The 27,044-nt window shown below is 47.8% G+C and overlaps 1 protein-coding gene across 6 annotated transcripts in view; it reads left to right on the top strand.

The window, feature by feature from the left end:
- The window catches only part of LOC126541558 (uncharacterized), a 108,894-nt gene that overhangs the window by 64,371 nt on the left and 17,479 nt on the right, over positions 1-27,044 (top strand). For 4 of the 6 annotated variants that reach the window (XR_011892807.1, XR_008614751.2, XM_050188369.3 and 1 more), the window contains exons 11-12: positions 6,309-6,819; positions 14,523-14,903. Coding sequence is in view for 4 of the 6 variants with exons in the window: in XM_050188369.3 (XP_050044326.1) it covers positions 6,309-6,819; positions 14,523-14,903 (892 nt within the window). In the remaining 2 variants the exon portion in view is untranslated. Of the gene's footprint in view, positions 1-6,308; positions 6,820-14,522; positions 16,384-27,044 lie in introns of those variants that run through there. The other 2 variants (XM_050188367.3, XM_050188368.3) reach the window with 1 other exon arrangement.

Here is a 27,044-nt window from a genome sequence, read left to right as displayed (position 1 = left end):
TGTAGGTTCCTATGCCCGCTGCCTTTGGTGTCTTATATTCTGTCGCATGCGGCCACTGTGTGTGTATGGCAGAAATGAAGGGAGGGAAGTTCCACCTGTTTTGATATTCCTTGCTTACAATCTTCTTCTGGTGATAATTTAAGAAATTTTCAGATGAAAAACTTGCTCCTCACGCAATGTTTGCCATATTTAAGTCCCTTTGAGTATTAAATGAGTAGTTCTCTCTTTGCAAACTTCTGAATGCACAAGTACCTGCTTTCTGGCGAATTGAAAGACTTTAAAAGGTACTATGACACCCTATGAGTTGTAAGTTTGTTATGCAGAAGTTTTTGTCTTCATCTATGCACGTCCTTTTAGCATTGTGTGCTTGGTGTCTTTCTGTCTATACAATGTGCTAGCGAGAGGAAAGACTTTCTGAAATGAAGGCTATTCAGAAGTATGAAAAGTTGGGTGAGTCAGTATGAGTTCATTTCTTGGGTAATGGTGGCACGGAAAAAACAAGAATTCTTCACTTCGAGTAAGTAACGCTTGAGTTGAAAGTTCACACTTGTTTTCACCACGTCTTTTTTTTTCCATCATGTTTTCTCTGTAATATCGTTGCCCTGAGAAATGAAGACTGCTTTAGCAGGATAGTGGGGAAGAGTGAGATGCTGGTTTGCAATATGTTATTGCATGTGTTATTGTATGGTGAAGTCCCATCCTGACTCGAATGCTTTCAACCCACCATACTCATAGCTTTGGCCAGTGGCTGCTGGCACAAACTTTAAACAACCAGGTCTTTTGGATGATGAAGTGGAAGTCGGGGTTGTGGGTTCAGTTCACGGCTCTGAGAAGTTAGTGACAGAGTGCATATACACTCGAACCTTGTTACAATGAAGTCGCATCGGCCTGAAAATACCTTCGTTATGTCCTATATTTGTTATAAGCATAAATATAAATATTGACGGAATGAAAAATCTTGATCAGATCTAGGCAAAAAAACGTGAGCGGTATGCCTTCAATGGGCCAGTAAAAGGTCTCCTGCAGATTTTCATCGCGTGTCAGCATCTTGCCATGCCAATGTGAGGTACAGGAGCAGCAATAAATACCCTATTGAGCATGAAATGCTTTTAGCTCCCGTTGTCGGCGACCTTCAAGTGACCTTGAGCCAAAAGCCGGAGCCGTTATCCTGGCACTCAAAATAGAACATCAGGCAAGTTGCAAGAACAAGTTGCGAGAACAAAACAGAATAATGCAGGCAACCAGTCAAAACTTAAGGAAATGCAGTCTCTGGCCCCCAACCACAGGACCTCATTACATATGCTAGTTACTGCCCAAACAAATTACAAAAAAAAAAAGTCAATTCCAATAGCGACGTTCAAAAGGCAGATACAGGGCACCATACACTTCATTGTCATATTTTGGCGATGAGACAGGGTTGCCTGTGCTCTTTTTGAACTCCAGTGGTCTGCAAGTTCCACGGCACAGGTTTTGCTTCCTCTTGAGAGATGGCGCCATGGTGTGTGGCGCCTCCTTCAGGTGGTTTTCTTCTTCTAGCTGGGCAGAACACTGTCTCCCTGGTGCCTTTTGCTGCCTGTTGCGCTGCCTTCAGCTGGTGTTCTAGCTGGGCAGCGTCCATATGGACCAGTGCGCAGTATGCTATGGTGTGGCGTGGTGTGCCGTTACAAACATGCACTACACCCATTTTAAGATTATGACTAGTGTCATCTCCAACCATTCTGCTTTGCCGGTTGCCATTTCATGCCTACATCTACTCTCAATTGCGGGAGAGACAGCATTTCTTTTTTTTTTTTTTTTTTTTTCATGTATAATCTGCATCCTCGTATAACTTGCACTCCCAAATACAACCCAGAAAGAAAAAAACAACAACAAAGTGTGTGCTTATAGCCCACCCAAACTCACACAGTGGTCAAATCTCTATAAAAAGTCTCGCATATGTACGGCTCTTCCACATTGTATTTTCAGTCCGCAGCTCTGTTCCCCATCTCTTTGGCAATACTGATACACTGTTATAAGTCTGCCGCCGAGCACAGCTCTTGTGATATGAATTCTGGTTTGTCGGCGCCAGCTGCCAGCACAGCAAAAATGCAAAATCCTGAAAGAGGGGAGAGGGGGTCTCAACACTCGGGGCTGTGGTTCTCTGGCAGATGACGAAACTTGAAATGGGGGAGAACTTTGCCTGAGGTGTGCATGTATGGCTTTGTTTCAGTACCACATAAAAGCCCCTTCATCAGCTTAAGCTTTATTTTAACAGAAGAGGAGGAGAGCAGGTTGGCGCTACTTAACTGATAGTGGTGGTGGTGGTGGCAGTTGTAGAAGTATGGATGGGCTTTTTATGCCACACCTGCTGCCGTGAAACCACACCTGAAGGCAAAATTTGCATATAAGGTGCACCCTGACTATACTGTTAATTTTGTTCAATTTTTGGTGCAGGTTACATGAAGATACAGTATATGTGTGCTTTGCATCTCTGTGAATAGGCAACTGTGCGATCGGTGTCATCACATTGGCTTGCCGACTGCAGTCCAACCAGCTAGATTGCTGGCCTAGACACACACGCTCGTCCAGTATGTGTCATTTCAAGTTGCGTTTGTTGAGTTTCACCACCAGCAGAGTTTTCGGACATGGAGGGGACCACACATGGATCCGTACTCCGCTACTATGGCCATCAGTCTAGCCTGTGTCTGATCTCGCTCTTGATCGCCTATATGGCCTGCGAGTTCGAACATACTGATGGCAAGGATCCTGCAATGAGTTGTTACCTGCCACTCTGAAATGTTGGATGACTGCTCTGCTTAAGTCGCTAGGCCGAGCCAGCGCTCTTTTGTCAGGAGTCGGGAGCGAAACATGTCGTTTCGTGCCAGTTGACACGACAGCAACTTTGTACATGCCCGCCGTGTTTGCGGCATTATGCTGCAGCGTCCAAAATTTTGATTATTCTAGTGCTTGGGGTAGGTGGATGTACCACAGGAAAGACCCAACACAGTAATCACACAAGTCCGAAAAATAAAGCTTCTGAAGAATGAGTTAGCAACTGTAGTTGACATTTTTGTTGTCAGAATGTACAGTAAGAACACTTTAATACATACCCACTTGATAATAAGTAATTCCCGTATAAATATAGCCATCATGAATCCCCCACAGTTTCCCCCCATAGAACTTAATGTATTGGTTGACCGCTTAAACCGTAGTATTTACTTCATTTTTCCGCACGTACAAGGGCCGGAAGTGCACGTACGAGGCATACAGACCTTTCGCGGACTCCATTCACCACTGATAGATACTGTATTTACTTGAATCTAGGCTGGCTGCTATTTTAAGCCGATCTTCGAATGTCCAAAGCCAGGAAGGGGGAGAGAGAAAGAAAACTTACCTCAAATGTAGGCCAAATAAAAAAGTGAGGACAGCGCTCACAAACTGAAAACAGCATTTATTCAGTATGAACATGCCGAGCTCACTCTACGTCGTCATCGCTGCAAGCCTCGTCGCTATCTTACTTATCGCTATCACCTCCTTGTTGTGGCACACGCAAAAAGTGTCTCCCCGTGCCATCTCCAACAATAGATATTTTTCTCATCGCTGCTGAAGTCCCGCCCAGCTTGTAACGTTTGACGATACTCTGCGGCTGGCACAACTTTTCGTTTGAATGCAGCACTATAGTGGAATCGCCTGTTTGGTGCCTTTACGATAATGCCATGCCGCTCGCTGATACAACACAGGTCAAAAGGGCGACATCACTCTTGTACTTCAGTTGGCTACTGGCGCGGCTAGTAGCGGCTGCGATACTGACATTTCTACATGGCGCTAGCCATGCACCATATTCATCATTGTCGATCAAAAACTGGCAAGTATATTAAAATCCTCAAATCTAATCTGTCCCTACAGTTCAGTATACGATTATTTGAAGAAAAAAAAAAAAAAGAAAGCTATCGGCCTAGCTTTGAATAAGTACGGTACTTCAAAACATGGTGGCCATGATGTGTTTCCTGCTCCCATAGCTTCTTGCACTTCCACGTCATCCACAGCAATGACGTGGAAGTGGATCATGACCCTTCTGTATCCAACGCAGCATATGCGTTGACCGTCATGAGGGCATTCACAGGGAAGTGGGGCCTTGTGGAGAAACTGACTCACAACCTGGCCAAGTTTGAGGAAGTCATCACTGTGAGGCCGCCACTGCGGCAAGTGAACATGACAGATTTTTTGCTACATACTCACCAATAAAACTTATCTGCATGTGTGAGTGATAATTAGTATGTAGTTCTCTGGCTGGCAAGTTTATAGCCACTCATCTGCCATTGTCAGTTAATTAGTACATCACTTTGTGCATACCTGATACACGTTCCCTGCCAACAACATATGTTTACATACAACAACATATAAGTTTTACTGTGTCGTTTGAGACATCTGCAAACAAAAGTTTGCTTCTCTATAACTGATACATATAGTCGGGCACAACTTTAGAAAAAAGGGAGGCTCTGCCCAGATGACCGAAACACGACAGCCGATTGCCTCCGTGACTGAAATAGCCCCGCTCAGAAAATCTTGCTTCTAAAATGCTTAATTCCCGGTATAAATAACGACTTCTGTATTTTGATGACTGGTTTGGTAGAGCTCTTGTGATTGTAATGCTAAAGCACATGCCGGATTGCAAGAGAGAAATAACCCTGTGCCTCCTACAACACGCAGCGTTGTCTGCTTTTTAGCTTCACAGCAAGGGACAAAGGTAGAAAGAGCAGCTCTGCATGGCTTTTGCACTGGTTTACATGTACACAGCACATTTACTAGTCGTTTTCCTTGCTTAAAATGAATCGGTTGCTATTTAACAAGTACTTAAAAAAAACATTGCATTTATCGAAACCATTACAAAGCTGGGGCAAAATGACGACCAAGGCAGGAAAGGTACAAAAATGCTTCATTCATTGTTTTAAATAAATTCGTTTGGTTTTAAATAGCATAAGATTTATATTTTTTTGGTTTTGTGTTTTCGCAAACTCATTTTCAAGAATGTGTTCTTTATTTATTTATTTATTTATTTATTTTTACAGCGACACAGTGCACGAACATACCCGCTGCTATCAGTAGGCACCAGACTTTGGAAAACTTTTCTTGTAGCTTCACTTCGGAGCAAAACAAAACACCACGGAACAAACATGCAGGCTGTTTGTTTGAATCGGTGTGTTGCCGCGGGATGCTGTTTTCAGAAGCGTAGTGCAGTGTCAGCGATGCTCGTTGCAATCTTTCGTCGCTGGATCACGGTTCGGAATAAACGCACGCTGCACAAATCGTGCATCGTAAACCCGCAATAATATTGCTGGCATGGTAGGCCACGACAAACAGTTTGGGAATTCACTCTGACGAGGGACAGGCGCGCACGACTGACGCGACTCAGCTTAATTCAAGGCACAAGCGGCCATCTTCTCCATCGGCAGGGTCACCGGCCATCCGGCTTATGGCATCAGTCTAGAGTGCGCGCCCATTGGTGGAGGCTTGTGTGCATCTGCCTTCGAGGAGTAAACACCCCCTTTTTTTTTTCTAGAGTTGTACCTGACTGTAGCTGGGTACCACATCTTCAATTTCATTTTAGCAGTAAAATACTCCATTGAAATAAATCATGACCAAATTTTATATTTTGTTATATTTCGTAATTAGTTATATTCGTGTTTGCTCTGCTGAGATGCGACTGTGCATGTATTTTATTCATCTAATTGTCATATGAGGGCATTGTTTTCTAGTCAATGTCCAACCTAGTTGGACATTGACCGAGCTACTGGTGGGAATAAATTGTCGACCTTGCTCTCAGTTTGTACACAGACTGGCTTTAACACATGCCCAATGTACATAACTTGACGATGAGAGTTCTCGAATACACCTCCAATTGGTGAATGATCGGTATGGCATCCACTTTCCTTGGTGCAGTAGAAGTGCTTGGAAGTCGGTGCATGCATTATATCTTGGCACCGGCTAAATACAGAACATGGTGTTATTGGTATCGAACAAAGTGTCATCAGGGCCACACTAGTACAAACAGTGCATTACCAGCGTTATTGGTGCATGTGGCCACTTTGCATGGAGCTCCTCTAAGGGTATAAACACTTTCCTGCAGGCCCAGACTTGAGTTCCTGCTTTCACAGCAGGCTGTTGACTTGCCATTGCACCACTTTATGGAATTTTTGCTCCTCTTCAATCAAGAATGATTTGACTGGGTCAACTTTTGGGGCAGTATGTGCTTACCTGTGCACTGTTTTCACAAGGGGTGCTCCATGGCGAATGAATGTTCCTTTCTTCTTTGTGTTGTCACTGTGCAGGTTGATACCTCCACAAAGCAGCTTCTTGAAAACCTGAACATGCAGCTACTGCTGGCAGCAGCTGCCAAGCAGGCCCAAAAGGTGCAGATGGCCAGCCATCAGAGCAGGCAGATGCAGCAGCAGCAGCAGCAGCCGCAGCAAGTGCCTCCACCCCTTCAGCAGCACTCAACAACACCATTGCAACACACCCAGCCAGCAGCACAGCAGCAGCAACAGCAGCAGCAGCCATCCCCACAGCTTCTTGTGTCATCCTCCAGGCCTCAAGCGGACATGTCAAGGGTTGACGAAGTGGGCGGGGGCTTGGAGCATACCAATGAGACAGGAGGGGGCCGCCTAGCACGGCCACTGCAGGCACCTGTGCTGTCACCCCCACAGCCATCGTCTCGCAGGCCACCACCATCCCACCTTGTGGAGTCCCCCACACATTCTAAGTGGAGGAGTGGCGAGTCCGTCCTACCTGCTGGCTCCTTGAGGCCACCTGTGCCACAGCACCCACTTCCACCTGCCTCCGGTGAGCCCACGCCTGCTGCCTTGCTTTTCTAGCATGCATCTGAAGTTCGTCTCTGTGTGGTGCACAGCATGCCCAAAATACAGGCAAAAAGATCAGAACACAGGTCAGCCAAACTAGCCTACCAACACATTCTTAGATCTACTATATTAGAATGTTTGGCACATTTCAAACAGGCTGAGGCACCATATGTCAGAAAAGTTCAGCAGGACCTATCTCACTATGACTGTTGATCGTAATTGGCTTATCATTAAAGCATTTATAGCGACACAACGTATTGCCACCATTGGAACATCTTATGTATGAGGTGTGTACTGCAGCGATACTCCTCTCTAGGGATTCCCTATGAATACTCTGCTCCATCTAGCAGTGCCGCTGTGAAGCCTGTGGGGCCTCCGAAATGCATGGTATCCCGGTGCATGTTTCTACTGCACGCTGCTTGCCACTGCACTTGCTGCGCCATCTATCAGTGCTGAAGTTACCGAAGTTGGCGTCAAAGAGGTTAATCAAAAAGTGACAAACACCTATTGGCACCTACCCCATGATACAAGTTGGTATCAAAGAGGTTGATTGAAGAGCAGCACAGTACATGTGGCACATACACACTGCTCCAAGTCGATGTGAAAGAGACTCATTGAAGAGCGGGAAATAATTTATTTCCCGGCACTTATTCGGGCTCGACAGTAGGCTGGAAGAAATCATGAATGCACCGTTGCACGCTGTTCCGTCTACGCGTAATCCGATAAGCCTGAATCTCGGAGACGGTCGTACGGTCACTATAGGCGGCTGAAAGCACAGTCACTGCTTGTACACGCTCCGCATGCGACGGCAGCGAAGCACATGGTGTGTCATCTTCCGACTCGGAGTCATCGTTCAGCGGTGCAGCAGAAACCTGACGAATGGTCTCGCCGTCGTCGAGTTCTGCGCATGTCAGTACAGCAGTGTCAGCCAGCACCTGTGAAACTGTCAAATGAGACTGTGTCCGGAATCGCAATGCAACCACTGCGCAGGTCTCGGCAGAACATTTTCAGCGTCAGTAGGGAGCACATCGGAAGGCGACAAATCTTAGGCCTCCCAGCACCCGCTTGCCGGCATTCCCCAGCGCAGTCTGCGCGGGCACTGTCGGCGCCATTAGACACTTGGTGTCAAAGTGATTAGTTTAAAAGCGGTACATTAGGTACACAATGCCACAGCAGCCTAATGCCCTCAGCAGGCCCCACACACTACACATTTGACTAGGGACTACCCAGAGGCTCAGGTTTGGAGGAAAACTTTGTTTGGTTAGAAACATGTATACATACCTATGTATGCAATATATGTACATACGTGCATACATAGTTAGCCTTCTGGAAAGGTGTCATGTTCCCTAGGAACGCTAATCGCATTAACAGTGGTTAACAACATGCTGAAATTTGTGCATGATCATTCCATGAAATATAACTTGACAATTTGTATTCATAGCTAGATCGCTGTTTATTAAAGGTTAGCAAACTGGGTAGCAGCATTTTAGGGTTCTGCGAGCGGTCAAAGCAAATCCGACCCTGTCCCGTTCTTCACTACTCACTTCCACAATGTCTTGAATTAACGAAATTTCCCATAGTGTTCGAGATTTAAAAGGCAGCTCTGGCGATTTTTTGACCCTGTTAAGGTAGTGACATGTTTCAGTTCCAAGACCCCCCCCCCCGGCCACGCGTCTGATAGTAGAATTGTTCTGTAAAAACGAAACCGAAACCTGACTGAGCAGCACACCAGCAGGAAGGGCGCACAAAGTTTGCCAGTCCCGCTGGCGCGGAGAATGAAAGCGATGAAGAGCAAACGCTCAGCTGATTCGTGACTGCACCGAACCATTGGCACAATGTCTTTGGGTGAGACTGTCAGCTGCACCAGCTCTTTGAAGCTGTCAAACAGTGATGGCTACGACTCCGACGAATTCAATAGCCATGAATCGCCGTTCACATTCAACCTGCCACCACAAGAGCCATTGTCTCGCCCAACACATCACTCTGCAATATGAAGACCAAGGGTAGCTCTAACCACTGATTTGATTTGTGGCACTTGCTATTTTAGGTGTTTTACCCCTTCTCAGGGAAGCATTTTGCTTACTGCGTACAAGATGTTGTGGAGCACTGCTTTCCACATTTGTATGTCAATTTATAGAGCGTACACTTTCCCCCGAGAAGTACAGTCAAACCTCGATATATCGAACACGGATATATCGAATTATTGCGTATATCGAACAATTTCTATATCACATGGAAAATCGCATGCATTTTTAATTCTTTATTTCGAACGGGGCCGGATGTAAAATGGGTATATCGAACTCCGCCGCCCCAGACCAAGTGCGCTCTGTTGACATGAGGCGAGCTTTCCCGCAACACTCTCGAAGATAGCGGCGGCGCGATCGGCATTCCAGACTGCTGCGTACGACAGCTGCCCACATCGGTTGCGCCGAGGGCGCCATTTGAACGTAGCGGCGTACACACGCGGCGGCTTGGAGCCAGAGCCAGCATGGCCGCCTCGATCACGCGCGCACGGCGAGGCTTGCCCCCGCCGTGCGCGTGTGATCAAGGCGGCCGTGGAGCCAGTTGGAGCGCTTTGTCGGTGCTGAGCCACACATCATGTGCGTTGCGGACTTCGTTGGCGGTGACGACAGCACCGGAACAGTGGCGGAGTTAACAGACGTGGAGATCGCGGCAGAAGTGACTGCTGAGCGGCCAAACGAAGACGCTGCCGAGGCTGATCCAGCAAGCGCTGATGTTGCCCCGCTCCCGACTGCAACTGAGGCTGTAGCTGCTTTGGCCGTTGTACGCCGCTACTGCGGCGCAATAGAAGGCACTGGACTGTCTCTTGTGGACCGTTTGGACTATGTTGAGGACGCCGTGGTCAAGCACGCGGTTGCCAATATGAAGCAGGCTACGCTGCTTCAGTACTTTCAGCGAACTAAATAAATACTTTGTTTGAAGCTTCATGTGAGTATCTATTGCGCCACGATTGGTTCATTGATTGATTTGCGCTAGTTTTTGACGCGTTTTCTACGTGATTTTATATATCGAATTCTGGCTATATCGAACTATTTTGCGATCACCGCGCTGTTCGATATATCGAGGTTCGACTGTACTATGGGGAGTCCAAAGCACTATCCAGTTCATTTGTTTACATCGGCATGGCACAGAGACCACTCGTCGTTTGCTTGATATATAATGCAAGTCACCCATCAGTAACATCAGATAATACCAGCATAGCGAGACAAGCAGATATTGTGCATATAAGCACTGTGGCACCACTTTGAGTCATGCTAGTATGAGCAACTGGACAACTTCGAAAACGAGTGGGAGACAGTAGAACGCATTGTTATGCTGCCTAGTTATCATTCTTCATACACTTTTTATGCAAGCAATTGATGTTCTTTATAAAGTAGACATAGATTGAAAGTTTGTGCGTATGATTGTTCATTTAGAGAAAGCGTAGTTTTCTCACGGAAATGCCGATGCTAGTACTGGCACCATTGGCAGCTGAATGGGGTGGTTGTTTAAGCTGCGATATGAAAGCTGCCTCTGCTTGTTTCTCGTTTTGGATAAGAGGCAAACAGTGCACCGTGGAAGCTAAGTAATCAGTCAGCATAACAATACATAAAAATGCATCCATGTGCATAGTCACGTTTAATTTAGGGAAGGTCCAGTGAGCATCACTTTGAGAACGACAACGTACCGATGTTGTCTCTTCTTGTGCGTGCACTGTACGAAACGAAGAATAGTTTATTTCAAATCCATATGGTCAAAACTGAACTACAAAAGCAGTTTTCTTCATCCTAATGGCTTAATTAGCTTCAGGTCAGTTGCTCAAGTCCACTGGTGCCAACTCAGCAACTCTGGCAGGCCTAACCCCAAGGCTGAATGTGATTGACATAGCTCAAACTGTGTGCGCGATTCGTGAGGGCTTAAGTTCGTGCAGCCAGCAATGCAACACCACTTGCCTGTTCACACAGAACGTAACTTCTCGAGTTAAATTGACAGTTATAATTCTGGTGAATTCAATAGCCACGAATCACCGTTCGCATTTGAGGGCTAGCGCCCGTGCACTACATATTGTGCTGCAACATGAAGACCATGGGTATCCCTAACCACTGATTTTATACGTGCTGCTTGCTATTTTAGGTGTTTTACCCCTTCTCAGGGAAACGCTTTGCATTCTCACTGTAAGATGTGGAGCACAACTTTCCTCCAAGAACTCCACTGACAGTCCAAAGCACCGAACGGTGCATTTGTTAACATCGGCAGCTACGGCACCCACTCGTCGTTCCCTTGAGATATAATGCTAGCCGCTCATCAGTGACATTAATTAATCGAAGAACATATCGAAACAGGCAGATTTTGCGCACCGTTGCATCGATCTGAATCGCACTGATATGAGTGACCACACATCTTCAAAAACAGTGAGTGGGAGACTGTGGTACAGGAGCATTGTTATGCTGCCTACTTTTCAGTCTTCATATTCTCTTCATGCACACAATATGTACTGTAAAGTGCACAAAGACGAGGACTCTGCCCATATGATTGTTCATTTAGAGAATGCGTAGTTTTCTTGCGGAAACTCTGATGCCAGTATAGACACTGTTGGCAGCTGAACGAGGCAGTTGTTCACGCTGCTGTATCGAGGGGCCTATGCTTGCTGCCCATTTGGAATACGAGACAAGCAGTGCACCTTGGAGGCTAAATAATGAGTCTGCGTGACAATACGTACCCATGTTCGTGGTCACATTTAATTTAGGGAAGTGCTGGTAAGTGCAGCGAGCAGCTTTCCGTCGAAATCGGTAACATACCGATGTCGATACTGCTCCGTGCCGTCGCTTCTCGCTTTTTGTGTGTGCACTGTACAAAATGAAGAATGGTTTATTTCAAATGTGTATAGTCAAAACTGAACTACAGGAGGAGTTTTCTTCATCCTGATAGCTTAATTAGCTTAATATGTCAGTCGCTCCGGTCCGACAGCAGCAGACGCATGAACTACACGACTGTGACATATAAGCTTTTAACCTCGGCGATAGGCATCGGCTCAAACACTGTGTGTGTGGATGGCGAGGGCTGAAGTTCATGCAGCCAACAACGCAACACCACTTGCCTCCCATCTCTTGCACGTCTACAGGAAATGCAACTTCTCGCGACAGCTACTTCTCATGCCATGCACCAACTCACAATTGTCAACTCCTCGACGCTCTCGTTGCTGTTGTCTGCATGATCCCGGCATGCTCTGCATGGAACACTCCTGACATCATATACAATGCGGCCTGTAATTGAGGAGGAGGTAAGGTAGGGTGTTCCAGGCAGCTAATTAAATTCATTTGTAAAAAAATTTGTGAAACTCTTAAACCTGCTTTTGTGAGGATGTGACTGAAGTGTTCAGAGGAACGTACCCAGCGAATTCCATCGACATCTGTTGACATCGAAAAATCGCCGGTGTTGCCCTTTAACAAAACCACTGCACGAAGCATCTGCACTTCAGTAATTAATGCAGGAAACCTATGCGGCAGCGATGTGCTACACATCACTGTGTTATTTGCAAGCTCATAGGGTCCACACAGAGCACTTTTCATTCGTGTCCTCCAAGGGCAGTTTCTAATGTGTGTGAGAATCAACTCTGAAGTTCTGCAAGCTGAGAGCCACTTTCTGATTTAGAAGCATCAGCCTTGTCAACTCTTGCTGCCGACGGATGACAGCATGACAAATGACGAACAAATGGCAATAAATACAGAATGCATAATCGGCACACAAGAAAGCATAATGCATAAGCATTTCATAACACATGGCAAAACAACTCAACAACTCTTAAATGAACACAAGTAGCCACAGCAGAAATACAGCACTTTTTTCTTACTCAGGCAATTTTTTTTAAATCGGCACTCTTCAATCATACTCGGCGATTCACAGGGTCGTTTGTATGGGGGTCAAACTGTCTATGAGCGGGAACAAGGTTTGGGCTTTGTGTGATACACTGGAAGGCCTTCAAAAATCCTTGTGATGACGTTAGGTTTTAGCATCAGCTTGTGACGCTACAGGGACACAGCATCGGTGTTTATATCGAAATTGTAGGTAGTGATGATGTTCGAGGCGTCAAAGAGTTTCGCGCACAAATGCATATATTTGCATTCAAAGTTAAAACCACCGCTTTCCTGCCACGGTATGTCCCGCTTTCATTTCTCGCGCAGCTCCTTGTCAATCGGTAAAGAAAACGACACCTTTTGGATCATTCCCTTGTAGCTGGAACAGCATCCTGGCATGCAATGCGTGTTCGGCATCGTCGTACCACCCCGCCACTTCAGCTAAACAGTCCACAGAGCTCAAAAAATAGTGTAGCACATGCACAGTACACACTGTATCAATCGCCTCATCTTGCATGTTGTAAGCATTTTGGTATGCAAACGATGTCCCTGAGGCATAGTGACACCACGTTGCGGCACTGTTGGGCAGTGTATGAACCTCTCCATAGCGTGACAGCGAAGTTTCTTGACCAGAAAACATGGAAGGACTCTTGTACCCCCTGCCTGCACTGCTTCACCACATTCCTCCCTCACTTACCCCCCTCAGCTTCCGGCGTCAAGCGGAAGCGAAGTCACTGCCGCGTAAAGGTGCGAGCGTGCAACCAGCAAAAATTCAGGAACCGGGAAACCTGGAAGTGAAACTACTGAAAACGGAAACCCCGGGAGCGAAAATTGCAGATGCGGAACTGGTGTGAGCAACAAATCTGGGAAAATCAGTACACATGAAAGATTGGCACTATTTAGCAAAAGCGGCTTTGGCATGTGGATGAATAGATTTTACTAATGAGCATAACTAGTTGAGTGCAGCCGCCGTTAGACTGAAAGTGTGACCCAGAGTCGTGCCATCTTTCGAGAGGCCAGTCAATGTTGTGGCTCTCTGTTAAAAAGAGTAGTGCCCACTGTCCCATACGTGCCCACTCTCCCCTACACTTGTATGAAACATTCTCGTAAGCCTTCTCATACCCTCAAAACTCATGCCTCACGACTCTGTGGGTTGTAGTGAAAGTTACAGGTCCTGTGAATGGTCTACCTGGAATGAGAACTGGCTGCACGTTTCAGAAAGAGGTACTTTTAATCCTCTGGGCCCCCTTGTACTTGTGCTGTAGCATTTTGCCACAGCTTCGTTTCAATTTTGTCTAGGCATACTCATGCACAAACTGACAAACATGCTTCGAGGAATTTAAAAAGTTTGTAGTTCGTTTCTCATTTTTGTTTTGCACTGCCTGTGTACATGTCCTGTTCCTTTGTGCTGCCATGGTCATTTGCATGCTAAGTACTGTATCAGGTGGTTTGCGCATTTCATTGCATGTTTGCCAGTCCCATAGGTAAACCTGTCTTCCCCTGCTGTGGGGATAGAACTTACATTTCTATGGCATAGGAACTGTGGTTTCGCACATAAATAAGGTTCCACATCATATTTAAGTGTAACTGCAAAGTTGAAGCCAACATGACCTCTATTAATGAAGACAAATGAATGGGAGATTAGGGATTACTTCTAGTGAGCAGCCATGTAGTCCCTCTTGCTTCAGGTATTCATTGCAGGAACAGGAGCTGCAATACAGCTAAGGATAAGCAGCTGAAGGTCTTTGCCTATAGCAAAAACCTTGATAGGTATAACCTTTAAAGTGACATGGCTGAGTTCTATTAAAATAACGTGGGTGTGTGGTTGCAGACATCCGGGGGCAGACCACCAGCCCTGGTGCCTACCTCTTCGACCGTGGGCCTTTGGGTCCACCCCTCCACATGGATGACACCCATGGTGACCGTGCCCCTCCTGTGCTTCCTCGACGGATTGAGGCCTCCACTGCGCACCGTGGAAGGCCACCGTCACCTCCCATGCCTGTGCTTGGCCGAGGGTCAGGGGATGCCACTTCATACCATCGGAGAGGACCACCCGACGACAGTTCGCCACCCTTTGAATCCGTGGGTCTGTCTGGCATGAGTTCCTCCGCTGCGCAACAACAGAGCTACACCACTTCAGGCGTCAAGGCTGCATTGGCGCAGCTGCTGGAAGCGCAGGGCTTTCGCGTAAAGAATCCCAGCAGCCACTCAGGTATCCCCACTACTCCTCCCCCTCCCATTTGTACTCCGTCACACCAGCGCCACCACCACCCCTATCAGGGCTTTGAGCCACGTGTGCGGGAAGAGGGAAGCGATGTTGGGTTCGGGGAGTTACGGGGTTATGAGTTGCCAGAGTATGAGCGGTCCTACCATGGTGGGCTGGAGTCTCGCAGGGGCCGAGATTACTACATCTCACCCCAAGCAGTGGTCGATGTGCGTGCTTCACGTTTGGGCAACTCTCCACCTCCACCATTGGGGCAGCAACTTCGGCACAGCTTGCTGAGGACGCCACCACCTTCCCATGTGCACGAGGTGTCGCCGCCGGATGCATACCCTTCCAGGATGGAAATGTCATCCTACAGGGGAGGAGGGCCTTCTAGAGGAGCCCCACCAGCAGACTTCAGAGGTGGCAGCCACAGGCCACTCCTCTAAGGGCACAGAGGTTCCTTCCTGTTATTTCATGCTGTGATGAGAGCTGTCAAGGTTTTCACGCATAACCAGCAGGTTTGGTTGCTTTATTTTGTGGGCCTTTTGACTGCACACTGCATTCTATTTCTTACATAGCCACTCCAGGAACTGTGCACACTGTGGTGCCAAAGGAGCGCATTGCATGGGGTGGCCAACCTGACCCTTGAAGGGGCCATTACCTAGCCCTAAGAATTCAGTGCTTCACCCTCCTCTCCTGAGAGCAGACCAGAGAGTCTCATGTGCTCTACTGGGCATGCACCCGTTTTCTGCTTTTAAAATATGGAGGCGTCCTTTTTTTTAAAGTCATTCTGGTGTGCTACATCTTGCACAACAGTCCTGGCCAAAGGATGTTTGTTTGTATTAATGGGGCCAGCTTTCCTATTTACTTGGCCAAATGATTACAGCTGGACTGCTTTACATGTTGCTACTGCTGCTGATGTCAGGTGTGACATCTGAGGGACTGCAAGATGGCAGCCTCATATTCCTGGCATTCCCCCTATGTTTATTTCCCAGTGCATTGTACATATGTATCTAGCAAAGCACGACTTAGTGTTGTGCTTTTCAGTAATACTGGACACACTTTCCATGTGATTTTTGTGTGTGTGTGTGTATGTGCGTTTATGTGTGAAAGGAACAGTATATGCCCAAAGGACAGCTTGATTGTCAAGCTTTCAAGGTGTGCTTCCCTGAAAGCACGGGTGTTCTCCCATCCCTGTGGAAGTATCCATGTGATGAAGTTTGGCTACTGAAAGGACATGTCAAATCAAGGTGCTTCTTTCAGAGGCCGCAGGGTGGAGGAAAGACTTGAAATGGGTGGTCTTCAGGCTTCACTTTAAGGCCTCTACTCTGATGCAAGGTCATCCAGTGGAGTGCACGCTGACAAGCATGCCATTTGCAAGGGTGCTTGTTTGTTAGCCATATGTGATTTTGGGTTGCCGAAGGCTGCATCGTGTGAGTCACATGTATGTAAAACCTGATTTGAGTAAAACAGGAGGTAACAAACATGTTTCTGTTTGAAACTTTTTTTGTTGCATAAGTGTAAGGTGAAGCACCCCTTCTCCCATTTTTTTTTTTATTATTTTACTCGCGAACAACAGCCCATGCTTCTATCTTGTACACACATACACTTCAAGCTAAGGCATTGCATACGTACATGGCGTCTCCCTTGAAGCTGTCATGTCAAAGCACTTGCAGACAAGTCTGCCTTGCGAGTTAGCCATACTAGGTGGAAGCTTTCTTTAACAGTATGAGCCACTTCCAGAGAAGATCCATCTGAACGTAGATTCAGACAGATGGGAGAGCACAGGCTATGTCCCGCCAAAATCTTGCAGCCTTGCAGCTTTGCCACTAAGTCACTTCGTCACACAGCAATCCTTATGGCTTCCACCTCGGGTCTTCTGCCAAGCCGCCAGGATTTGAGGACGCCATCGTGCCTTTCGACATCACTCCTTCAGACTGTGGCGTGCGAGATCTCATGATGGGCCAAGTGCGCGTGCTACCATTGTTTCTGTGTGTCAATCCTGACTGCTGTGCGAAGACTCTCTGGAAGAGAAGTGCATCCCTCACATCCAAGGAACTGCACTACATGTTTACTTCAACAAAAAAATATGTTCTCCACTGTAATCGCAGTGTCAAGGTGTCCTCGGAGGTAAGCATTGCCTTTCATCTTTCCTGTGTTTGTTCAACTAGGCGGTTCTGCACTGTATAATGGCTGCCTGTGACTCTCCCTGTGCATTTATTTTCTGGTTAGACTTGTGTTTGGAAAATCAAGAACTAATATTAGTGCAATCCAGGCTTGAGTATAAATGCAAGTTTGGAAGTCCTACATTTGAAGGTGCACTTCACTTATTCTTTTGTAAAAATTTATGAACTAACGAACTTACCTGGGACAGCTTGTTAAACACGTTTACCCTAGTAGAAAGCTTACGTCTGGATAAGAAAGGAAGAAGCAATTGACAAGCACCTCGAACTGTTCCTAAATGTTCCTCTACAGCCTCAGGCGTAGTCAGCCTGAGAATGGTCATAGTAAAATAGATTTAACTCATGTAGGCTGCCTGCTAGGCATCTAAACAACTATATATGGCCAAATTGCACATAAGACAAAAAGTCATCTGGACTGCATTACAGAAATGGTGTTCATCTATCTACACAACTTTGCGTGGGGGTATATTGGCAATAACTCCTAGCATTTAACCATCGTGAGGTTTCACTCTGGGCTGTGAGGAAGGACCTAGTGGAGGGCTACTATTTAATTTTTATCATCTGCAGCTCTTGCGTGCATATGAACATAAGTATGCAAGTGATTTTGTTTTTTGAGCCCACTGGAGTGCAGTGCACCACAATACACTTCATAATTGCGCCATTGCTTGCCAAGGTGGTTGTATGGGTAGCCTGATATTGTGTGGCCGTTGTCGGCCATACAATTTGGTGCCAGTTCATCAAGTAAAGTGATTTTGTTGCACAGTGTTTATCAGTTTGCCTGTCGGCACACCCTCGAGAATTAAATCTGATTTGACATATTGCACAGCGTTCTCATACCCCACATGACCCCATTGACCTAGAAGTGGCCACTTAGTGGCCAAGCACAGCTTGCCACTGAACAATTTATAATTGCCACTTGCAAGCACTGATTTGATGCCTTGTATAGTAAGCCTGTTCAAAAAAAAAAAATTACTGCTATGTCATAAGCTGCCCACTGTTCCACTTTGAGCCCCCTTAATGCTGCCAAGGAAGTTTTGCGTTCAAAAAATATTTCTGCAATACTGAACAATGTTTTGCATGCATATATTAGGGCTGTTACTGGGTGCCTGTGCTGCTGTTTGGGCCTAAATATCTCTGGTACACCAATTTCAGAAGGAATCCACTGTGATGTGCATCTGGTGTGTGCTGGAAGACCTGGAAAGCTATTACCGTATCCACTGTTTTACTACTTCTAATCAACAAAGTGGTTGCACTCTATGCTGATAATGGTTCAACATCATCTACCTGTGCTTGTAAACGCAAATATTGCTATGACCACGCCAACTAAGGCAGGACTTGAGCAAGTGCTTTGACATGGCCAGCATGAATTGGCACACAGCCCCCGTACTTTTCTTGTCCGGACACGCAACACTTGCGTTCGTCGCGCGACTTCACGCGGTACATTGACAGAAAAACGCTAATCGGCTGGGCTGCATTGTGTAACCGGCGTCGCGCATCTTTTTTATCGTACATTTTTTTCTCCTCCTGCCATCGTTGGAACCCTGTACCAGGTGAGACCAACTCCCGCGAAAAGTGCTGTCATGAAAACATGATCTAGCGTTGGCCTATCATGCGCTCAGAAAACGTCTATAGTGTCAAGTGTTGTGTAGATGTTGCCAAAAGGTGGGGGGACCTCCCTGCTGAACCAAGTGACTCAGAATTGCAGCGGAGAAGAGGTGAATCGACCTTCGCGTACCGTTATATCAATATCGGCATGCACGTATGTCGGCTCCACCCACAACTACATTCACGCATGCCTGTTTACTTGGCCTCTCGCTTCGAGCTTCTCGACCCCGTATAAAAGAAACGGGCAGTGCAGTGAATCCGTCATTGCCTGCTGCATCTTCGACTACTTTATACTGTTTATTTTTGCGCGGTATGTTCGCTGGGGCTGCGAACCGAGACTGCTGACACTAGTTTTCTATAGCACTATGGCCGTAACACACGTGCGACGTCTCATTTGCCAGACGTTGTTGGCAACGTAAGGCATCGCCGTTAGGTTGCGAGGAAAAAAAAAAAAAAAAAAGTTACGTGGCACGGACGCCAAATTTTTGGCTCCCGCGCGCCCAATTTCATTTCGTTGCGATGTCGTACATCGCTTAAAGTGTTGCTTACTGGCGGGTGTGAAAACAGTGAAGTGGCTAAGATGAATACAATTAAATGTTGACACGATTCGAAACTGAAACCGAGACAAGTCTAAACTTTGGCATATTTAAGTTCCGCTACAGTTTTCAAATTTAATAAATCACCGCAGACCGGTTAAACATCGTACACCGAAGCAGGAAGCATATTAGTTCTTTGAATCTTGTGTAGCGCTGTCGTTGCAGTGAAATGTGTAGATTCCAAGTACAGGGATGGCTTCTGTATTCGCGTACGCATCTGTTGACATAAAGACTGACATGGTTCTATTGAAGATTGCAAGAGACAGTGCTATTTGCCAAGTGAAAAGTGATCTACAGCGGATTTCGTAAACGCTTCCGTTGAACGAATCTCGTCGTGGGTAATCGCTGAAGCGCGCTGTGAATAGCAAAACTGCGCCTGGACTGACATAAGGTACTGCCTGTTATGCAGATTTTTGAAGGCACCGTCACTGCGCGAGGAAGTAGTCGCATGACGTCACGTACGCTATTTTGTAGTCGAATTCACAACTTGCAGCGTGGTGCTGAAAAGCTAACCTAGGCAACGTGCTCAAAGTTCGCTCTTTATTCTTTGACGTGCAGCTCTATAACAATATGCGGACCTCGATTGAGTCGGTGTATACCACCCCCCCCCCCCACCCCCCCTGCTTTACGTTGAACAAAATGGGCACGAGGTCCCAGGTTTGTTTCCAGGCCGCGGCAGCATCGATGGCGGAGGAATGCAAGAAATGCTCGGGTAGCGCGTTTTAGGTGTTCGTCAAAAAACGGTCAGAGTCGGTCCCTTTCACCACGATGCCTCATAGCTGCTTGACGTTATAGCGCCATCAATTGGTCACACCCGTGCGGAATTCGTAAACAAAGGCAAGGGATGTATGCGTGACGTTGACAGCTCTTCAAAAAGTAATCCCAGGATTGGGCATATTGCCATGCCCTTGCGGCGGCCCAATGACTGCGGAGTATACTGGTGCGCAGAAGGTCGCGCGTCCGATACCCTGCTGCGGCGGCCACAGAATGCAGAAGCGTTGGTGTACATAGATTTAAGTGCAAGTTCGATGAACCTAAGCTGGCGAAAGAATAATTTTGCGCTTGCCGTTGTGGTGCTCCGGACGTGAAACGACGTCGATTGAACATGAACTGCTGTCCGGAATGTTCCTTCCTGTCGCCGTACTGGTCGTGGCAGTTTTCAGGTCGCAAGTGAAACCGGGATCGTCTTCGTGATCCGTCGTGACGAGGATATAAAAGGCCGCGTTATTCCCCAGAAGCACCGCTGCTCATGTGCCGGTCGTTGTCGCTTTGTTACATTCGAGAGCCGGAAGGACAGCGATGGACTTTGTTGACATTCCGTACTTCAGAAACCCTTAATTCAGTGCAGCAAAATCAAACCGGTTTTGCGGGAAAACCGGTTATTCGGTTCACCGGTTATTCGAATTTGAAAACCGGAGTGATCGGTTATTCGGTTAAGGTTAACAGTATTCGGAAAGCCTAATATTTGTTCTTCTGTACTTGTGCCGAAATCTCTCTCTCTCTCTCTCTCTCTCTCTCTCTCTCTCTCTCTCTCTCTCTCTCTCTCTTTTTTTTTTTTTTTTTTTTTTTTTTTTTTTTTTTTTGCAACCGCTCGTGGAAACCCGATAGCTGCTCTAGTCAACCTGCTAACCTTTCTTAAACACCCAATATGCGTGTGCGTATATTCGAATATCCGGCTAAACAGTTATTTAAACCGGATATCCTGACTATCCGTTTCTTGAAATCCGGATAACCGGTTTTTGACAACGGATTCACTTGCCTCCGGTTTAATCGGATAGCCGGTTTGGCGGATATTTGCAAGCACTACAATCCTTAATGGTTATGAGACGTGGATTCAAAACGTGCCGCAAGGTACTGGCCGGCGCGCGGTTTCGTGGATTAACCGTTCGAAGAACGAACCTCCACAGTGTGATATACTGCTATCAAAGCTAGGCGCACGTTAAAGGAACCGCAGGTGGTCCAAATTTCCGGAGTTCGTAATCGGATCGTGGTTTTGGCAGGCAAAACCCCATACTTTAATTTCAATTATCAAAGCCGCGTAAGCACAGCCTCAAGCAAACCTCGCGATGTCCCGGGCAACTACCAAGCGATTCTTCCTGTTCAGCAGGCCAAGGAACGGCCGAAAGGCAGGCGTTGCGCGGCTGAGCACGTGGTCGCGGTGTCGAAACGCGGCCGCGTTGCTACCGGGCGAACTGCAAGAACGCCCGTGCAGTAAAGGTCCCGAGGTGGACGAAATTAATCCGAAGTGCTCCACTACGGCGTCCCCCCCGCCTCATCGGATCCTTGCTTTGGCACGTAAAGCTTCGCAAATACGTATGCGCATCGTGTGCGTTGAGGTTGGAATGCGCGACATGGTTCTGTTTGCAAAGCGCGTTTTTATGCGTTTCTTTTTTTCTTTTTTTTTTTTTTTTGTCCGATGACGTTCTTTATTACCGTACATTCAATCGCGTAAATGCACAAACTGCGCTTGTTCGTGCGAGAACATGCGCGCGGCCACGAGCGAGCCGAGTTGATTTAGTGCCAGGGTCCTTGTTCTTTCAGTTGAATAGTGGTGGCACGTGACCGTTGATTTTGAAGACTTGGCGGCCCGGCGGATTAAATGGCGGCAGTTTTGAAAAGCTAGACAGTTGTCTGCGGCGATCCACACGCGCGCGCGCGCGCGCGTAGTTGCTCATATTGTTAGTTCGTTGCAGTAATCGCCCTTGGTTACAGTGGGCGCGATTAGGGACGTGATGCAGCTTTAAATAAGCAGTCGCGTGACCGTTCGTCGTCCACGTAGAGTCTAACAAGTATGTAATATTCATCTCTCTTTCTCTCTCGTCCTTTGTTCGCTATTTTCCTTCTAGCGAGTGAGAAAGTTGGCCTTCTGGACGTTGCGAACGTGCAGCAGGAGGTGTGTACCTCGGTGCTTTTTAGCGGTGCTTCCTCCTCTCCTTTTCTCGCATTTTTCGATCTGGATCCATACGACCTTATACACACTCCTGTAAATGTTACGAGTTAATGAAGTTTTATGTTAACATGAATTTAGTGAATCACATAGTAAAAACCAAAACAAAGGTGGTAAGTTAGTCGAGGCGTGCATTCTGGGTTCCTGCGTTAGTGCGCGTTCTTGACACCTGGCTACGGGGCAAGTGAAATAAAGGTCAATTTATGCGTGTCGTGGTCGTGATGTACGTTGGGGTCGCCGTAGCGACGTTGCGCATTCGCAGTGAAAAAAAAAAAACGGGGGGGGGGGGGGGGGCGTCATGGCTTAATTGGCAGGCTTATGTTGGTTTGTCACTTGCGTTGCCGTTGCGAGAATGTCAAGATATGACATCCATCTGCACTGCGGCGGTGTGGGCGCACGACTGCCGTATTTACTCGAGTAAAGCACGCATCCCGCACTTTGGTGCTCTCAAAATCACGGAAAAGTGTTTACCAACGGGTATCAACGTTTGTACTAAAGCAGGCCGAGTTCAACTAAAGCCACAACGTGCATATTTAACGAGGTTCCCTGGCGGGTATAGTGTGGTTACGTACGTATTGGGGGGTGTAACGGTCACAGTGCGGTATAAGTGGTAATGGTCGTAAGCCCGCCTTGCGCAAGACTCTCTCCTTGCGGCACTTGCTCGAATAAATACGGTGCACTCGTTCGGACACACGATATACCGGAACATCGGCCAATGCTAAACGATGTTCTGATGTCGTAATTAAGCAGATGTGAACAAACCGTCGATGTCGTGGCGGTCAACCCTTCAGCTGCCGAGCTGGAACTGCACTCGAGCGAATATTTTTGTACCAGAGATATGAACTGCTCGCCCAGGCTGTCTTAGCATCGCTCACCGACAACGATCTGCGGTCGTCGACTCGTATCGTGTCGCGCGGTTGAGTTCAGCCACTTGTACTACGTGTAATTTGGTGGAAGGAGGTGATGTGGGATTGTTCACGTAGCCCTTCGTTATCACGCGCTCGGGTCACATTTAACGCGTGCGAGTTTAGAGAGGGCCCGTATTTCGGAGGAGTTCGCTCCACATCTCGTCGAATGTGGAGATAAGCCAACACGCTTTCAAGTCTCGACATTGTGTGCCAAGACTTGACGGAAAATTTGCGAGAGGTTTGGCGCCCCTCTCACCCGTGATCAACGTCGAAAGCATGCGCTCGCCGTCGTTGAAGTAGCCGTTTGCTGCTGAGCACGTTGCCTCAGTAGTAAAAAAAGAAAATTGTGCTAGGCGGCAGGCAGCCTCACTAGTGCGTCTTTTGACTATATTTACGGGCGGAGCGCGAGCAGCGCAGATATTCGGTTGCATTTTCCCGCCGTTTATTTCTCTTCCCCGCTCTCTCACTCGTCAGTGAAAAGCAAATTGTGCCCGTGGAGTCACGGCACGCAACCTTCCACTGTCGCTCCGTGTTCGCGCAGCTGGCGTTCCCGCCTGCTTCGAGATGACAAGCGCCCATTCGCGTGACGTTTACATGCGGCGCTCGTCACGCTGCGTTTGATGTACAGAATCGCGCTCGTGGCTCGCAGTTATGGCAAGCGCTCATTCGCGGGACGTTCACAATGCGGCGCTCGTCAAGTTGCGTTCGATGCACGGAATCGCGCTTGTGGCTGGCAGTTAATAGGAGCTACGAGCTTTAATGTCGGAGATCAGTAAACGGAGCGAACAATGGGCATTTCCGCAGAGGCGCTCGATCGAGTGCTGCAACGATACGCGCGTGGACCGCGAGTTGTGCGCGTGAACTGTGATTCTTGTGCCAACAACTACGTTGTGTAGCATGCGCATTTCTTGTTGCATTGATTACTGCTGTTGCAAGCGCGAACTGACAGACGGTAGAACGCAAACATCAACTCGCACAGTTTATGTTACCGTTTAACGAATGGTGTGTTTCGGTGTTCGCGCGCCAAGCAAAAGACGTGCTTACCTTGACCGATGGGCAACGTACCTCACGGCAACGTGCCGTGCAGTCGAATAGCTGGGCCTGTTTTAACGTATACGGTCTCGAAGCTACGCACTGTGTGGACGTTGCGCCCAGGAGACGCGAGACGGGCCCGCCGTGGTGGCTTAGCGACTATGGCGTTGCGCTGCTAAGCACGAGATAGCGGGATCGAATCCCGGCCGCGGTGGCGGCATTTCGATGCGGGGCAATATGCAACAACTCCCGTGTCCCGTGCACTGGGGCACGTAAAAGATCCCCGGGCGGTCACAATTGATCCGGAGTCCCTCAGTGCAGGGTGCCTCGTAATCAGATCGTGCTTTTGGCACATAAAATTTCAGAATTTAATTTTTAGCACGATAGCGTTAAGGGCCCCGTGTCGCAGAAGGTCCGGTGTCGGCGGAGTTGTTCGTGAGCGAAAATTTACGTATATATTTAGGTATACGTATGTGCCACGCCTTGCTATATGACGTTCGGTATACGCGGATTATATTGCCACGCCAGTCTATCACTAAAGCTGCTCTTACCTTGTCTTAAATTCTAAACAAAGCTTTTACTCGGATTTTTGAGAATGACAGCCCACAAACAAACGCCACGAAACAAAACACACGACAGCGCATGCCTTCTATGTTAAATCTTCTCAGACTTGAATATTAAATGTGTGAAACAATAACAGAAACCTGAAAATCATTTAAATTTTGTTGTCGCGGCTGTGCACTACCTCCGGGATCGGCCCACGCAAGAGGCCGCGTTTCTTCCACAGATCACCTTGGTGCACAGCGTTTCCCGGTAAACATTACGGTTACATAAGCTGCAGTTGCCGGCAAACGTGAGCAGCAGTCTGCGGTCTTCGAATGGTATCGCTTTCCACTCCTAAAGCCAAAAAACTTAAGGTTGCGCCTTTTTTTTTTTTCTTTAATTCTCTGACAGGTGCTGGAGTGTCTGTTACAGGGTCGTTACTACCCCCCCTCCCTACATCGCAGTTCAGTCGCTGCCGCAGGGGGTCGAACCAACGACCTTGTTAGCACCCAAAAGCCACAGTTGCCTAGCCGTCGCGGGGGAGTCGTCATCTGCGAAACGCGGGTTTTCTTTGTGTTCGCGATTCGCCCCTCGGCGACGAGATTCCAGTTTTCCCGTGACAAAGGCGGGCACGTCTCTCTTGAAGTTGTAGTATATTGCAGTTCTCTTTTTTTTTTTTTTAGAGTACATTGCATTTTTGCACTTTTCGGGACCCAGCAAAATTGTTACGAGGGTCCCGCCTGCTTTGCACCTGTGAGGTTGCGTGAGGAGATGCGGAGTTAAATTATGGGGTTCTACGTGCCAAAGTTACTTTCTGATTATGAGGCACGCCGTAGTGGAGGACTCCGGAAATTTCTACCACCTGGGGTTCTTTGACGTGTACCTAAATCTAAGTACACGGGTGTTCTGGCATTTCGCCCCCATCAAAATGCGGCCGCCGTGGCCGGGATTCGATCCCGCGACATCGTGCTCGTCAGCCCAACGCCATAGCCACTGAGCAACCACGGCGGGTTGGGATGCGGAGTCTTACGCAACATCCACTGCGCTCGAGCCCACAGGCACACCGCTATGGGCGCGCTCTTTTGTGACCAAATTATTGGGTTAGGTAAGGGTAGCCGCTTGAGTTTCGGTGCCGGAACACCGGCCTAAATGTTTCAGTTCCGCTTAAAAGGGGAACTACTCGCAGAAAACTCCAGTAAAGTCTGCGCTGACAGCGTACGGTATAGGCAACACGTTCTGCACCATCGAATTTTCGTACGGACACGCTGCAGCAACAAGACAATTCAACATTTTGTGCAGTGGTGTTGAAATCGGAAAAGGTGTCATTTCACTCTCGATCCTGTCGGCGCGTGCGCCACATCGAACTAGAACGTTTTTGACAACTTTTGCGCAATCGACTATCGTTTGGTCAGTCCGAGTTCGGAGTGTGCCGCGCGCATTTCGCCGGTCCAGCGTTGTGTGTGTGTGTGATAGAGAAAGGGGGGTAAGCGCTCGCTCGCAGAGTGATGTGCTCGAAGGCGAATTGCTGGCGGTGTGGGCTCCTTTCAACTTGTTTCACGTTGCATCATAACGCAAGAGCGTCTTGCGCCGGCGCGCGCACGTGTGGTTTGGCCAGACTACACGCATGCCGGCGCGCGATAGCTCGCGCGTGTGCGGCGCGAGCGCAACAGATGTCTTCTCCAGTGCTCCGAGTGGCTCACAAAAATACGAAACGATGTCTGCCAAGGCGAAAATCTGAGGTTCAATCCGCTCGCGGCAAACGGAAGGCGCGCCAGCAAGCGTACGTATAGTTTTGCCTTGGATGAGGCGCGGGTTCCAATAATGCGTGCGACGCGGTAACCGTATGGAACGCATTTCTGCTCGTTGTCGACGCACCCGCTTGCACGTCGCGCGATAACCGAGCCCTTGGAACTGCAGAAACGCGCAGCGCAGGTGATGCGCTGTACTCTGGTCACGCCGCACGCATTCCGACCACGTTTGCACACCGCTGTCTTCGCAGAGTAATACGGACGCACTGGAATGGCATGTTGCTGACGCTTAGTCACTGTTTGACGCCAAAGATTGCGTTCCGGTAACATAGAAATTGCACTGTGGGGGCAGACAGATAATCGCGTACCGTGTGGTCGCGTAGGAGTAACGAATCTGCCCATACGTCTCCAAACCTCAACCGAGCGGTCCGGGATTGTTCGGTCCGAAAAAAAAAAAAAAAAAAAACATAATAAAGAAGTTGAAGTTTGTTTTCTGCTCACAGAAAGTTCTTGGTTGATCGTGGGTGGATGTGCGGCGGTGCGCTCATGCAAGATTGCGTAAACAGGCTGATTCAGTAGCTTGGA

The sequence above is a fragment of the Dermacentor andersoni genome, chromosome 2, assembly GCF_023375885.2.
Source record: "Dermacentor andersoni chromosome 2, qqDerAnde1_hic_scaffold, whole genome shotgun sequence".
Classification (NCBI taxonomy): Eukaryota; Metazoa; Arthropoda; class Arachnida; order Ixodida; family Ixodidae; genus Dermacentor; species Dermacentor andersoni.
This window is presented reverse-complemented; position numbering and strand designations above follow the sequence as displayed.